Raw genomic sequence first — 17,090 nt, 5'->3', positions numbered from 1 at the left:
TGATATTTTACGTTACCACTCTCTTTTGACAAATAATTGAAAGCAAGTGTTCAAGCATGCCTACTAAATAATGCGGGTGAAATTTCAGTTCCAAACTTTGGATTTAGCGAAGAGTATTTCAGATCATGACGAGCGACCGGCGCCAGACTGTGACGGAAAGTTTCCATGCGCGTGCCCGGACGGCTTCTACTATCATTTCCCCCACAACACTTGCGAACCTCAACATGAGCGCCAACCATCCTTCCCCCAACCATCCTTCCCCCAACCATCCTTTCCCCAACCATCCATTCCCCAACCCTACGGCCCTCCATACGAAGCAGGAAAGGCTGGGGATGATCTACATGGCCTACCTCAGTATCCTGACTACTCTCTGGGCAACGTCTTGGACGGTAACTTCTGACTGATTGTAGCGAGTTCTTGTTTTGCTTCGTTTTTAGTTTGAACAATTTCTCAACAGAGTTGACTTGAATCCCATGGTTTGATGCTAATATTTTTTCTGTAGTAGAACTTAAAACTTTAACATATTTTCCAGCAGTTCAACCTCTCGAAATTCATCATCAGGTTTTTCAAAGTTGAATTAAAGAAACCGTGTTTGTTCATTGCCACATCTTAGTTTCCATACATTTTTAGTTTAAAAGCACATAAAATGTGTCAATTCGCTTAGTAAGTATTTATTGATGATTGTGAGATGTCATTACCACGTGATCAGTCGAAATATTTCAAATGTGATCAATCAACTATTTTGTGTTGGTCTCTTCAGTTGCAGATTTCTAAACATTCCACTTGTACTTGGGGAACTAGACCAATAAACGAAGACCTCATCTTGTTCAATGGTAGATTTGATCGAATTGTTTAAATCGTGTTTAAGCATTCTTTCCTTCATCGTCACACTCATTCCTCGAATATTAAAGTTAAAAATTAAAAGTTTTATTGTCATTATGGAATATTATTATCTGTGTGGCTGATATGGTTATAGTATTTTTGTGCCTATCCTTAACAATCGCAGTTAGTGATAATAAACCTGCTGGGACATTAACCATTAGCATTGGCTGCATGTAATACAAGTTTCATAACTTGCTTGTAGTTCTGCCTAGTATAAAAATTGCCTATTAGCTATTAATGTAGTGATGTAGAACAGATTTTGATGGATTTATATTTAATCAGTTTTTTTCGTTTAACAATTGCCTGTAGAAATTGCTAGTATGACCTGTTCATCTAAAAGTCACCGTTAATAGTTCCATACTAAATTTAGAATCGTTAGTTTGATGGCTTTTGCGTGTACCTGCCTACAGTTATGGCCGCCCACATAATATATATTCATTGAGGGCTTCGCGACATTCATCAGCCTTCTCTCTAAAATATTTGATGTGATGAGCAGAAGGTCGCCCAGTTCCAGAATGCAGGGGCAGTCCTTTATCTTGCATCTGCCCGCTCGGTTTCGTCTTCCGTGGTCTCGGCAGAACTTGCTACCCGGCGAACAGCCCCAACTACAACTACGGCATAAAAGGGGGTGGAACGCGCGATTACTTCAACTCTGACGGTCAGAGACAGAACGGAGCAAGATTTCCTGATCCATATCCTGATCATAACGATCGAGGACGTCACGATGATCGATACCCTGACCATGATGATCGAGGACGTCATGCTGATCCATACTCTGATCATGATGATCTAGGACGTCACGATGATCCATACTCTGATCATGATGATCGGGGACGTCACGATGATCGATACCCTGACCATGATGATCGAGGACGTCACGATGATCCATACCCTGATCATGATGATCGGGGACGTCACGATTTTCCATACCCTGATCATGATGATCGAGGACGTCACGCTGATCCATACCAAGATCATGACGATCGAGGACGTCACGATGATCAAGATATTGATCATGAAGATCCTGGACGTTATCCAGTCTTTCCGTCAGGGTATGCGCCTGGAAGGCCTCTGCACCACAAACAGGATTCACTTCTTGAGTGTAGGATGCGTTTTCTTATTGTGTTGAAACGCTGATTTGGGACATTGGCTTAATCACTATTACGCCTTTCGCCTTTAACGAAAGCTTCTTTGAGAGACTCAATTGACTCGAATTGACACATCTGTTGGGAACGGCTTTCATTCGTTCAGTGAATATGCCGCTTATCAATTAGATTTAACTTTGAGTTCTGCAAAGTAGTATCTCTTAATGAATTTACGCATAGCAGTTGCAAAAAAATATATTTTTTCATTAGTAGCATACGACAAACTTTCATTCGATGTTTGACTTTGGTGAAAATGAACCAGAAAAGAATGAATTCTACGTAATATTCAATGCTAAATTTGACACATTATATACTATGAATGACGATTAAAGGCTAACTCAGCGCTCTGTGTGAAAGAATTTAAACTAATCAGTAGGCCAGGGCAATGGACGCATTTATTAGGACGTCCTTGTTTGTGTGTTTTTAACACTAACTTTGGTTGTCCCTTCCATGTTACTTTTCGGGTATCTTAACTTGACAGTTTTTTATGCTTGCATCCAATACGCTTGTGTAATTTGCTTAGCTATTCATGGATTCAACACACCAAATGATCTTAAATATACACTGTAAACTATACAATTGTAGTAAATTTGTTTGTATTTCGATACAATAATTTTCACAGAAATATTATCAGGAAACTTTTGAGGCAACCAGCCGTTTACTTATTTATAATTTTCTGTCATTCAGAGAGCTACTTTCACAGTTCCTATGCAAGCTTTTGAACATATAGGTAAACAATAAATATAAATTCAATTAACAGCTGTGGAGTAAAATGTACATATTTGATATGCTCATGTGCTTCCAATTGTGCCGCTTAGTGTCGATGGAGTGCCAGATGATAATGGTGTCTTTTTACTGTCTATGTGACTTAAGCATGGTAGGTAACATTTGAGTGTTAGTACGTATGAAACGTGTGGGTGCTATCAGATCGTGTAACACCTGTGAGCGCCAACAGTTTAGATTGACGCGTTAGTACCGATTGTATCGTGCGACACACGAGGTCCAACAGTGACGTCTGGCACGTGTGAGTGCCACAGTGTTGTTTGACAAGCGTGAATGCCAACAGTGTCGTGTGACGGGGAGGCCGTGTGCCACGACTACGCGGCGTGCGTGTATGAGCCTCACATCGACCTCCACGTGTGTCGCTGCAACCCTGGCTTCGTGGGTGACGGCTTCACGTGCATCCGGCAAGGTCGGTCAAGCGACTTCCTCAGTTGTGGACGGGCAAAGTATTTTTTAAATCGAGTGCGATATCATTACTAAATTCTTGTAATAGTGTTGCATATGTCAACGGCGTGAACAAAAAAGTATTTTTATAAACGCACTCAGTGCAAGGCCGGTAAGTAGGGCCGGTAAGGAATTATAATGTCGGCGTCAAAGATGCCCAGGGCATGAGCGGTGGCTGTGAGCACAGTATATTCTTAGTTTATGTTTCGGATGTATCAGTCCCAGGCCACGATGAATCGCCGCCTCTGACTATCAAGCCCCCGCCATCATTTGGACCGGCCAGTTTGCTGTTGCTTGCTTCTTGCCGGTGGTTGTGGCACAGGGGCGGACGATCTGGGAATGTGCCCAAGAACACGTTCTGTCGTCTCTTGAAGGCATCCAGGGTGAACTCACCCTCTTTTTGATCCTTCGGTAGGACGTTAAACAGCCTAGGCCCTGCCACGGAAAAAGATCTTTCACGAAGGCATTGAAATCTGACCGCAGATCTGTTACGTAGTGGGGGAATCCTTCACGGTCTTCTGCTTCCCTCGTTATGGTATGTTTCAATCCTGAAGGTCTCGCTGTCAAAGTTTGGTGCCATTCCATGTATTACTTTTCATGTATACAGAATGACATACCTCTACAGTCTCCTCTGCAGTGAGTACAGACTCAGGCGCCTCAATCTCCCTCAGTAGTTCAACTCCTCCATCTCTCTGATCCTGGAACTGAAGGTTCGCTGGATCTCTTCCAGGTGCCGTACTGCGCTGAGTGTGAACGTGGTTTAGAGCTGGAAGCAGTTTTCAATGAGAGGTATCACTAGGGCTCTGATGAGTGTGATCATCGGTTCCGCTTCTCTTTTTCTGAACGTCTGCCAAATCCACTCCATCTGCCGCCTGCCTCTTGCGGTTATTGCCGCTATGTGATCACTATACTTGACTTGAGTATTCGTCAACGCTCCTACACTAGATCGCGGACGAGTCGCTTCTTTCCGACTTCCGAGCCGTCAGGTTCCAGGTAGCGGTGCTCCATACCAGCTCTTCTGCTACCTTTGTATCTCCGAATCTCAAACTTGGTTCCCTTGAACTGCATGTAGTTCAAATCGGCCCAGTCATATTTTACAGAGAGGTTTTTTTGCATCCTCTCGCAGCCTGTCCTGTCCGTAATAGTCATTAGTATCCTATTGTCGTCCACGAATGACTAGACGTGGTTTACTGTCACATCTATGTCTGCGATGTGGATGAAGAAGAGTATAGGGCCGAGTACCGTTCCCTGTGGTACTCGACTTTTAACCCTCGCTTCACTCGATCTTAAGCCTCCAACAACGACAGCTTGTAGTCTTTCAATTATGAAGTTTTGGATCCGTACCACAATTCGCCTCGGACACCCAGTAGCCTTAATTTTCTGAGGAACACAACATGGTCAGCTTGGTCAAACGTTTTCGCAAAGTTTAAATAAACCACTTCACAACGCGACCAGTATTTGGTGTGATGCTCCAGTAACTGCGACAAACAGGAGCGATCTCGCTTAAACCGTGTTGTCTTCTATTGAAAAATTTAGCTTCTTCCATGTACTGCATCAACCTTCTGGCCACGTCCCTCTCAAATACTTTGATTACGTACATGTGATGTTAATGCAACCGGCCTGTTTTTCAGGGTTTGTCTTTCGCATCTCCTTTATACATGAGATTATTCGCCCTAATTTTACGTAATTAGGAAAGTTTCCCTCACGCAATGATATTTTCCAGAGCAGAGTCAGAAGGACCTATAGTGCACCGACACATTTTTTTCAGTAACACTGCAGGGAATCCATCTGTACCAAGAGCCGAATAAGTCGATAATTCTTGGATACTCTTCTCTAGATCCGGTGTTTCGAACTCAATCTTCGTTAGCACTCGCCCACTATCAGTTCTTGAAGAATTCCAATTTCGTTCTCCTGTCTTGAGTATCGGGGTTTGCTGAATGCTTTTCAAACGGCGTTCCTAGCAGTTAGCACATGCCCTGGTCGTCTCTAATGATTACATCATTATTCTTCAGAGGCCGCACTGATGCTCCGATTTTGGCCTTTGACTGGGCATTTTTGAGATATATTTGGGATTCTCCCGAATGGCAGCCACCGCTCGCACCTCCTATGCTTGTTGCTAAGCCTCGTGTGAGTCCCGCGGCTGTCGTTGCGTTCCCTAAATTTTTTCTTTTAGATGCGCCAGCCTCCACCTCTCCATATTCCTGGAGGCAGCCGCTATTTGCTTTTTCACAATCGATCGTTTCCTCATGAGGGTTCTTCTGTCTCTTGGAATTATGTGCCGTTTTGGGGTCGTTCATGCCGGCGTGTGACGCGCGCATACCTGCAGTCATACATGGCACAGCTTGAACATTGCTTTGGAATTTAACTCCAGGAACTCGGTTCTTCAGAAGGCTTCGAGGAGTTCGTTCCCAATGGCCTCCCAGTCCGTTCTTTGATGGTGAAAATGTAGCCCAGCCAGGCCCTCTCGAGATGTAGGTCTGAGCTGGTTTGCCCTCTCAATTGTTGTCTCGACCACTACTAGTCTATGGTCTGGCAGTGCGGTCTCCTCAACACGAATATCAGCAACCAGTTCTTCATTGCTGGTGAAGAATAGATCCAGGATATTGTGTTCTCTTGTTGGCACTTGCACCTGTTGACTTAGCAAGTACTTCCTAGCGAATCGAAGTAGTTGTATTGCCTGGATTCTGTCCGGAAAAATTAAATGAAAAACTTTTAAAACACTTTTTAACACTCGTTACAACACTTTTTACTATGCCTTGCACTCTCTTGCAGCCTTTCCGCTGATATACTTCAGTATAACATGCATTTAAAGAGCTAGCACTAACACCACAAAAAGTGGTAACAGTGGCGACGCACACCCTCCTTGTATCACAGTAACTCGAGCGCTCTGTTTTGTGACAGAAGCCTCGTGCGTGTTCATGAGCTGTGTAAGGCTACCCACTTTACAGGAGACAAGAGAATATAATTTAATTTAACAGTTACTCATGGCATTCTTTCTTGCGTCTCCAGATTTTTCGTGCGACAAAGTGAACATTTGTCACGTGAACGCCCAGTGTCTGCACGACGACCTCGAGATGCGCTCCGTGTGCGTGTGCATCTCAGGCTACGTGGGCGACGGCACCGTATGCACGCCTGAAGGTACGTGCGTGTGCGTGCAGTACGTGCGTGTGCGTGCAGTACGTGCGTGTGCGTGCATTACGTCCGTGTGCGTGCAGTACGTGCGTGTGCGTGCAGTACGTACGTGTGCGTGCAGTACGTGCGTGTGCGTGCAGTACGTGCGTGTGCTGTTGAGGGATAGTTAGTGCTTTGCTGTTCTTCTGCTCATATTATGTGTGTAGGCCCGTGTATTCGTGTTCATGCCTGATTGTACTTATCACGTGGTTACGGATCACGAGTGCGTGTGGCAGGTAACGTGTGTGAGTGCTTGTGTACTTCTGTGGCGTGTATACGGGCGAGTGACAGGGGCTATAAGGCGTGTGCGTGATACTTTAAAACATCTCTGTCTACAATGAATAATTGGCTATAAACTCTCATAAAACTTAAGCTAATTCGAGCTTTCGTAGCAAAAAATTGATTATCGTTCACATCGGTAACCCGTGAATTGTTTTCAGAACGCATCCTAGGAGCAGCCATGTTTGTGGTTCTATGCAGTTACTTAACTTGTTACTCAAGTGCAAGTTGATGTATTTACAATAACTCTCTACCACACAGTGTGAAATCAAGGACAGAAAATCCGATCAAAGGGCATTTTACGATCAGATCAGTTTACGTATATCAGTTTATACCTACAAAACTGAAGCTTCGCATTCGGTATGAGTCCAACCCAGATTACTCAAAGAGTTAGCAACTGTCCTAGCCGGCCCTCTGACGTCACTTTTTCGAAAAACTTTGAACGAAGGAATGTTGCCGGCTTTATACTCATGGCTTATACAAGGTCCCAGAAGGATTACTAGAATTTGAAAAAAGAACCAACACCAGGGGCCACGGCTATAAACTAAAAAAACAGCGTTGGAACACATCCATGCGACAACATTTCTTCTCGATTCGAGTCACCGACATGTGGAACAGCCTCCCTGATAGCATCGTTGAAGCTCCGAGTATGAACATCTTCAAAAACAGACTAGACGAAGCTATGCAAGAGCATATGTTCAGTCTTAAAATGCCTAGCAAATTACGGACCAGGCAATAAGTCCAGCAGCTATCTCAATTTATCGTCAGTTATGGAAAAATCGGGTTCCAAAGGCCGGATCCCTTGTGAATCAAGTCACGAAAAATTCAAGACTCGGCAACAGGCCATGGGCCTATTTCTTCAACGCCGACACTTCTATTCTATGAGTAATTCGAGTCATGCGGTAAGATTACGGGTCATCTTGCGCACGCAAAAGCTGTGCGGTAATGACATGATATTTCCGCCCAAATGTATGTTAGTACTCGCATGTAAAACAGCTTGTTTCCGTGCGTGAGATGCAAACAGATTTTAGTATCATTTTGTGTAGTTTCATTGAGGAAATTAATATTTCACTTGAAATTAAATTTGAAAGATCTTTCAATTGAAACTACCTGTATTACTGGTTCGACTTTCATTTGTAATGAGTGAACCATCTGATGTGTGTGCAGTTGTAATTTCTTGGCCCACATTTTAAAAAAGTTTTTTACTGCTCTGCCGAATTACCCTTACTTAGAAGTTGATTAGAAGTATATTCATTTGAGTTAATTTATTCATTGATGCAAGGTTATTGATATATCGCATAACAGTCTAGAAAATCTATCCATGGAACCGAAATTAGGTTTGCCAAGATGGACTTTTGATGAATTTTCTAAATCACAAATGACCCATAAGGTCATGACGTAGAAATACACTGCCATATAGTGCGCAGTGAATGAGAATGCACCTCGTTCGCTTCGGTTAGGTTAGGGTATTTTTGGCTTGGCAAAATTCAGGTAAGTTTGTTTTAAACACTGTAATGACACTCACAGAAAAAGCTACTATTGGGTGATTGCTGTATGTTTTGGAAATGAGTGACAAAAAGAAGAGAGAAAAAGAAATAAATAAAACTCAGCACTCACTGCAGTGAGTGACAGAGAGCGTGTTTTCTCGTCGACGAAAACGTGAAGTCACGGACGGACAGACAGACGGACAGACATAGAGACTGACGGTCATGACGAGCACAATAGCGCCATTTTTCCATAAATGAGAAAATGCGCTAAAAAGTAAAAATATGTAAAGCGGCTGATCTGGTTTATTTTGCAGACGACTGTAACAGTCTGCGTGACTGCGACCTGAACGCTCAGTGCGGCTACGACGACGCGACGCAGCGCTACCGCTGCAGCTGCAACCCGGGCTACCTGGGCGACGGCAGGAGCTGTGTGCCCTCGCCTGGTGCGTGCACCACGAGGGATCTTGTGGCAACCCTCAGTTGAATTTTAAATCTGCTTTGAACGGAAATATTTAGTAGAATAAATAGTGTTTGGTGCAAAAAATCTAATTTTTTGCTTCCGAGCGACTGTCGTCTTCTTGTTCTGGCGAATTGAATTGATTTTGAATTTAGTGTTCTTAAAATAAGTAATGGTATATTAATATAATTTAGCAAACATTTAATCAATTAAGTTTTTACTAATTATTGATTATACAATATTAAAATGAAAAGTATTTCATTTTAATATATAATATTTAGGTTGACACCAATATAGAAATAAGGGAAGACCGTAAATCAATATTTACAGGACATTTGAAGCGGATGCTTGACTTTAGAAAACGGTACGCTATACACCACAACTTTCAACTATATACCAATCTTTACATCTCGAGTAATATACACCAATCTATACATCTCGAGTACAGAAGTTAGCAATACAACTTGGCCCCTACATCTCTTGTGCATAAGAACACTCGTAGATTTGTTTCCAGACAGATCTGCTCTCATCAGAACAGGTACCTACTAACTGAGGCCCCTCGTTTACTCTGCACACTGTACTCATGCTAACTTCTAATAGATATTTAGTATTTAATATCGATGATTGCAATTGAAACGAGCTTTAATATTATGGCGCTATAATTGTAAAGGAATTTTTTGGTCAAGATTCCAACTGCAACATCATCAACGACTGCCATCACCACGCTGACTGCGTCTTCGACACCGTGGCACTCACACATCGATGCCAGTGCCGACCTGGTTACGAAGGCGACGGAAAATTCTGCAGTGAACTCCAGGTTTTATCTTCTATCATTATATTTACTAGCAAATTGTTTAAAGTTCACCCAGTTCATTGGCTTTAATTCATCATTTGTTCGTCATCAATTGGTTGTTCCACAAACAAGTTATCCTCCCGAGTCAGTCTCTCTCTTCCTCATGGTAAAGTCTCGTGCTCTCGGCTTTAGTTCCTCAGCGATCTCGCACAGTCTGACTGCGGGTCTCAATTTTTGGGTTAAGATGGTGTCGATGTGGTGGCTTCCTAAATATAATTATCTGTGATGCGCTCTAACTTACTTACCCGTTTAAAAGAAATCTTATTACCTCGTACTGTATGTAATAAGGTTTTCTTCCATTCATATTGACATTCCTCACTTCTTCGAAAGTACTGAAGCCGCAGACAGACTACCATTTTTGGTTAGTATTTTGGTTTGACTCTGCATGATCCATAACGCAATTTTCCTCCTTAAATAATTGTCCATTATTAGGTATTAGTCACGTTTTCAAGCTTGATACTTTTATTCCGACTGTTTATGAGATAATCTCCAACCGGCTGTAGGGAGTCTATCATCTTTCAAAATTGTTCTTTCCATTTTCGATTTATTTCCATTTCTAAGGTGCTTATGCCAAATACAGTAAAAATTTCTCGTCAATGAAAGAGGTTAAAAATTCCCGTGTTCCAACTTTTTTGGTTTTAGCTTTAGATTCACTTTGCTAAAAATAAAATGAATAAAAATACGCACGTGCTTATTTTCTCCAGTTAATCCAGCTAATGACTTTTAAACCTCGCCTACAGCTTAACTGCAAGATACTGCAAAACTGCGGCCAGTTCGCCAGGTGCATCGAGTTTGCACCGCGGGATTTCAGGTGCATGTGCCAACAGGTAATCTTATATTAAGTTAAACGTTTATTAAAAATTATATTTGTACCATTGTATAGGAAGGTGATTTAATTGTATAGGAAGGTGAGAGCGGCTAGTTTAACATACCTCTTCGAGTTGTTAGCTTAATCGTACATTTCAACGAAAAACTGCAAATAACACGATATTTATTTGGAGTGATCGTTGAGAGATCATATGAAAATTTACTTTCTTCCAGCAGACTTAGGCGCCAAGGAATGAAAAACTTTTCTTGTTTTCTGTGCAACCGTAATAGAAAACGAGGTACCGAACGACGTGTTATTTTGTGTGTTTTTATGAGATAGTTATTTACCAACTCATTAACTGAGCTTATTCACTTCATACATTAAACGGTTACTTGCACTCGTGCTTTCACCCTCAGGGGTACACAGGAGACGGTTATTACTGTCAGCCGACACAGTCGTGTCAGCAAAACCCGTCCATGTGTCATACTCAAGCGGCCTGTCAGCCAGACCCTGTCAGCAGCCTCGGCTTCTCGTGCCAGTGTCAGCGCGGCTTCATCGGAGACGGCTTCAGCTGCATGGGTTAGTGGCATGGGTTAGTGGCATGGGTTAGTGGGATGGGTTAGTGGGATGGGTAGTAGGATGGGTTAGTGGCATGGGTTAGTGGCAAGGGTTAGTGGCAAGGGTTAGTGGCAAGGGTTAGTGGCATGGGTTAGTGGCATGGATTATTGGCATGGGTTAGTGGCAAGGGTTAGTGGCATGGGTTAGTGGCATTGGTTAGTGGCATGGGTTAGTGGCATGGATTAGTGGCATGGATTATTGGCATGGGTTAGTGGCAAGGGTTAGTGGCATGGGTTAGTAACATGGTTTAGTGGCATGGGTTAGTGGCAAGGGTTAGTGGCATGGGTTAGTGGCATGGGTTAGTAACATGGTTTAGTGGCATGGGTTAGTGGCAAGGGTTAGTGGCATGGGTTAGTGGCATGTGTTNATTATTATTATTATTATTATTATTATTATTATTATTATTATTATTATTATTATTATTATTATTATTATTATTATTATTATTATTATTATTATTATTATTATTATTATTATTATTATTATTATTATTATTATTATTATTATTATTATTATTATTATTATTATTATTATTATTATTATTATTATTATTATTATTATTATTATTATTATTATTATTATTATTATTATTATTATTATTATTATTATTATTATTATTATTATTATTATTATTATTATTATTATTATTATTATTATTATTATTATTATTATTATTATTATTATTATTATTATTATTATTATTATTATTATTATTATTATTATTATTATTATTATTATTATTATTATTATTATTATTATTATTATTATTATTATTATTATTATTATTATTATTATTATTATTATTATTATTATTATTATTATTATTATTATTATTATTATTATTATTATTATTATTATTATTATTATTATTATTATTATTATTATTATTATTATTATTATTATTATTATTATTATTATTATTATTATTATTATTATTATTATTATTATTATTATTATTATTATTATTATTATTATTATTATTATTATTATTATTATTATTATTATTATTATTATTATTATTATTATTATTATTATTATTATTATTATTATTATTATTATTATTATTATTATTATTATTATTATTATTATTATTATTATTATTATTATTATTATTATTATTATTATTATTATTATTATTATTATTATTATTATTATTATTATTATTATTATTATTATTATTATTATTATTATTTTTATTATTAATACTATTATTATTATTATTATTATGAGTGCTGTACATACCGCAGAATTATTATATTTGGCAACTCGTATGAGTTTTTCGATATTATTTAGGGGTTTCAATCAGTTTATTAATCATATAATGACCCTAATTCGATATAAATAGTTTAATTAAATTCAATAGTATAAGTATTTAGTACTCGTGATCCATTAGTTAACTCGTGGCCATGACCAGGCGCGGACGTGGACTGTTTCGCTGGCCGCTACTACTGGACTGACGTGCGCACGAGCACAATACGATCCTGCAACTACGACGGCACAGAGCGCAAGCCTGTCGTTAGCATGGGTGAGTTGTGACTTGTTTTGGGTGAGTTGTGACGTGTTATGGGTGAGTTGTGACGTGTTATGGGTGAGTTGTGACGTGTTATGGGTGAGTTGTGACGTGTTATGGGTGAGTTGTGACGTGTTATGGGTGAGTTGTGACGTGTTATGGGTGAGTTGTGACGTGTTATGGGTGAGTTGTGACGTGTTATGGGTGAGTTGTGACGTGTTATGGGTGAGTTGTGACGTGTTATGGGTGAGTTGTGACGTGTTATGGGTGAGTTNGACGTGTGCATGGGTGAGTTGTGATGTGGTTATGGGTGAGTTGTGACGTGGTCATGGGTGAGCTGTGACGTGGTCATGGGTGAGTTGTGACGTGGTCATGGGTGAGTTGTGACGTGGTCATGGTTGAGTTGTGACGTGTGCATGGGTGAGTTGTGACGTGGTCATGGGTGAGTTGTGACGTGGTCATGGGTGAGTTGTGACGTGGTCATGGGTGAGTTGTGACGTGTGCATGGGTGAGTTGTGATGTGGTCATGGGTGTGTTGTGACGTGTGCATGAGTGAGTTGTGACGTGGTCATGGGTGAGTCATGACATGGTCATGGGTAAGGTGTGTCATGTGAATGGGTGAGTTGCGCCTTGGACTGGGCCACATGTATGGGTGAGTCAAGAAGAGGGCTGTCATGAGCCGATCAGAGCTGTGAGAGTCGAGACAGAAAATCACCGGATCAAAACTTGCGCTAATTAACTAAATCTGAGGATGAAACATTATGCGCAGGCATTATCGGGTCTCCTGAGGACGTGGCTGTGGACTGGATCTCGCGCAACATTTACTGGACAGACTCCGGCAACGACGAGATCGTGGCGTCGTCCATCGAAGGCGGTCTTCGTCGCACGGTCGTCACGGGCGACCTCGTCAACCCGCGCGGCATCGCCGTCCATCCCGGCAGAGGGTAGAGAACTAACGACATCTCTATTGATTATTACTTATTCTGTCATTATACGCTCAAGAAGTAAGAAGAACATGAAATTCGTTAGTTTTTGCTCGGTAGAGATCACAGTGCATGCGGTTAGAATGTAAATTTTAATATAATTATAATTATTGTACTCGGATTACTTTGTTAGAAGTCTAGCTATAAATGGGGGTAGCCTTCTTTGTCAAATGAAGTCAGATGCACATTAGTTACGGTCTACTATACTCTGCTATAAATGGATTAAGTTATCAGTAACCGCCAATGCATGTGAGAAGCCATACGAAAACAATCAAAGAAAATAAAAACCATACGAGTTTCTAATTTACTTATTTGAATACTTGATTTCTGCAACTCGAAATACGTTTGAAATTACATAACGGTTCTGTCCCTCAAATTGTGTTGTAAGGCTTTTGTTCTGGACGGACTGGAACCGAGAGGGCCCGAAGATTGAGTCCTCTGGGCTGGACGGTTCGTACCGCCGCGTGCTGGTCGACAAGGACATCCAGCTGCCCAACTCACTCGTCGTCGACTTCGAGACTTCCACTCTCTGCTGGGCCGATGCCGGCGTCAACAAGATCGGTATTTACGTTATTAACGTACATATTAGGTGTTTATCTGCAAAATTTAATAAAGTACGAAGAATATTTGTCATTAACCAGTTCATGACTATAGGGTGTTACGGGAGTTCGTAATATCGGCATTAAAATATTAGAAATTAGGTATATATATATGCAAAATGTATTTAAGCACAGAGAAGATTTGTCATTAATCAGGTCATCACTATAGGGTGACACAGGAGTTCGTAATATCGGTATTTGTATAGTAGAAATTAGGTGTATAACTGCAAAATCTGATAAAGTACAAAGAAGATTTGTCATTAACCAGTTCATCAATATAAGGTGATACAGGAGTTGTTAAAATCGGTATTTAAATAGTAGAAATTAGGTTTACATCTGCAGAGTGTTATGAAGCTTGAAAAAGATTTATCCTTAACAAGTCCATCATGATAAGGTGATTCAGGGGTTGTTAACATCTGTGTTCACTTCGCAGAAAGTAGATACAATTTGGTGAAAAAGTTTGGTGATTAACTAGTCAATCATGTTCGGGTGCTACAGGAGTTCTTATTATCTGTGTTTCCTTAATTAGCCGAAAGTACAGAATGAACCAGAATTAACTGACCCTTTTAATTTGTTAATAAATAAAAAACTAACAACGTTATGAAAGTTGAAACTTGTTTTATTTAAAAGAAGAACATTTTTATGGTAATATTGTATCCTAGTTAAAATATTGTATCCTATTACGATATTTTATTATTGTATTAGTTAAAATATTTATAATGTATTAATAATATGTATTAGTTAAAATATTGTATGTAATATTGTATCCTAGTTAGTTATTGTATCCTAAAAACTTGGATACAATATTACCATAAAAATGTTCTTCTTTTAAATAAAACAAGTTTCAACTTCATAACGTTCTTAGTTTTTTATTTATTAACAAATTAAAAGGGTCAGTTAATTCTAGTTCACCCTGTATATGTAAATATATGGAAAATTTCGAATTTCACTGGAGTTTAAAGTGATTGATGAGTCAACCTGATTGACAGGCGTCGCTGAAATCGGTGTCTGCTTATCAGAAATATTGGTAGCATTTCATGGGCTGATATGTACCTACTAGTGGGACATTGAGTTATGGTCATCAAAGTAATTCATGTCTGGACAGTCAAAGTAGTTCCCGTCTGTTCATTCGAAGAATTTCCTGGCTGTCATTGTAATCCATGTGACAGACATGACACCTGCGTCTGGTCGTGATTCCTTTTGGTAAAATCAAATAGATTTGATCGTGCTTATAATTACTGATAATTGCTTTAGTATAAGAATAATAAAATTGTAGCGAAGAATCTAATTATTAAAAATGTTATTTTAACAATTTATTTGAGGATTCAAATATTTTTATTGTAGATTTCTAGTAGATTTATATGTGTGTTCAGAGTGCGTCGGTGTGAACGGCCACGACAGACGCACGGTCATTCGGGGGCCCAAGTATCCCTTCGGCCTGACGCTCCACCTTCACCACTTCTACTACACCGACTGGACCGAGTGAGTTTTGTCCTTCTTATGACACGTCTATAACTTTACCCTTAGTAGTGCCTTCAACCTGACGCTCCACCTTCACCACTTCTACTGCACCGACTGGACCGAGTGAGTTCTGTCCTTATCTCACGTCTATAACTTCATCCTTAGAGCCTTCAGCCTGACACTCTACCTTCACCACTTCTACTACACCGACTGGACCGAGTGAGTTTTGTCCTTCTTAAGACAATCTTCAAATTTCATACTTAATCTGAAAAAACTCAACTCAGTCAACGTTTCTCAAATGTATCTTTATTTTTCGAGGCTTATCTCATCTCAAGGCTATTCTTAAAACTTATCTTATATAAGCAGGTTAAGTTTGCCTTGCTTGTTAGGTTGTATTTGAAAAGTAGTAGCAGGAACAGGTCATGAAACACACTGTAGGAAAGTTTAAACTGAACGTATGTAATACGCACTACAAATATACTCTGCCATTTTGATGTGCCAACTCCAAATGAAGCGCACCTACATTTATTTGGACATGATAATAACTGAGAAAAAATAATAATCCAATAATTTAAAATAATAATCATTGCTGCCAAGGAAGTCTTCGATCAGAAACGAACATTAAAATATGATTTTGACTGCCATGTTGATTCGTTGATAACGACGGTGTTTAAATCAGCTCGCTTTATCTCCTGGAGGAACTGATGAAAATTTTCCAGGTTTGTACATTGTAATAGTGTTAAACTTTTGCCATCAAGTGAGTCAACTTACCTTTACCCATAATATTGAGGGCCTGGAGTTTGGCGAAGAATTTTTACTTTATCCTTTACTTTAGCTCGTCTTGTACATCGTACTCATTTTGAACCCATATGTGTCATCTTACGTGCAAGTAATTGGATATTTTCAATTTTTAATTCCTTCGTGTTATGGACCTAAAGAGAGTGGAAAATTGCATGCGCGTTCAGAATTATTTGAAAGTATCAAATTGGATTTAAATGTTGATCATGAATCGAAGTCTCTTGTTTCTAGCGATTTGCCCTTGCGTTTGTCATATCCTGACAAACGCAATGTTACATTAATCAACCGTAATTTTACATTAATCATGCACGCCAATGTACTCTGAATAATTTGAAACTATTTCCCCTCAAACATTACACAATACGGAGAGTTCGAAATGAAATGCTGACTTATATATATATATATATATATATATATATATATGATATATATAAAGGCTCAATTGCTTAAGTATATATAAGCAACGTCATCTAATAACAATACATTGATCGAACAGTAGGACTCAACAGTAATGCAACGCAACATGCGTTACATTAGGCGTTATACATAACAAGCGTTACATTGGGCGTAATACGTAACATGCGGTGCATTAGGCGTAATACATAACATGCGTTACATTAGACGTTACACATAACATGCGTTACATTAGACGTTACACATAACATGCGTTACATTAGACGTTACACCTGACATGCGTTACATTAGACGTTACACCTAACATGCGTTACATTAGACGTTACACCTAACATGCGTTACATTAGACGTTACACCTAACATGCGTTACATTAGACGTTACACCTAACAAGCGTTAC

General features: G+C 39.5%; 1 protein-coding gene across 1 annotated transcript in view; it reads left to right on the top strand.

The window, feature by feature from the left end:
- LOC108672425 (nidogen) overlaps nucleotides 1-17,090 on the top strand; it is a 37,944-nt gene that overhangs the window by 19,119 nt on the left and 1,735 nt on the right. Inside the window, exons 18-30 of the mRNA XM_018160074.2 lie at nucleotides 123-389; nucleotides 1,379-1,984; nucleotides 3,094-3,219; nucleotides 6,264-6,392; nucleotides 8,506-8,634; nucleotides 9,335-9,465; nucleotides 10,242-10,328; nucleotides 10,726-10,888; nucleotides 12,342-12,452; nucleotides 13,207-13,381; nucleotides 13,809-13,981; nucleotides 15,393-15,501; nucleotides 15,646-15,699. Coding sequence (XP_018015563.2) covers nucleotides 123-389; nucleotides 1,379-1,984; nucleotides 3,094-3,219; nucleotides 6,264-6,392; nucleotides 8,506-8,634; nucleotides 9,335-9,465; nucleotides 10,242-10,328; nucleotides 10,726-10,888; nucleotides 12,342-12,452; nucleotides 13,207-13,381; nucleotides 13,809-13,981; nucleotides 15,393-15,501; nucleotides 15,646-15,699 — 2,260 coding nt within the window. The remainder of the gene's footprint in view (nucleotides 1-122; nucleotides 390-1,378; nucleotides 1,985-3,093; nucleotides 3,220-6,263; nucleotides 6,393-8,505; nucleotides 8,635-9,334; nucleotides 9,466-10,241; nucleotides 10,329-10,725; nucleotides 10,889-12,341; nucleotides 12,453-13,206; nucleotides 13,382-13,808; nucleotides 13,982-15,392; nucleotides 15,502-15,645; nucleotides 15,700-17,090) is intronic.

Source organism: Hyalella azteca, unplaced genomic scaffold, assembly GCF_000764305.2.
Source record: "Hyalella azteca isolate HAZT.00-mixed unplaced genomic scaffold, Hazt_2.0.2 contig8433, whole genome shotgun sequence".
NCBI lineage: Eukaryota > Metazoa > Arthropoda > Malacostraca > Amphipoda > Hyalellidae > Hyalella > Hyalella azteca.
This window is presented reverse-complemented; position numbering and strand designations above follow the sequence as displayed.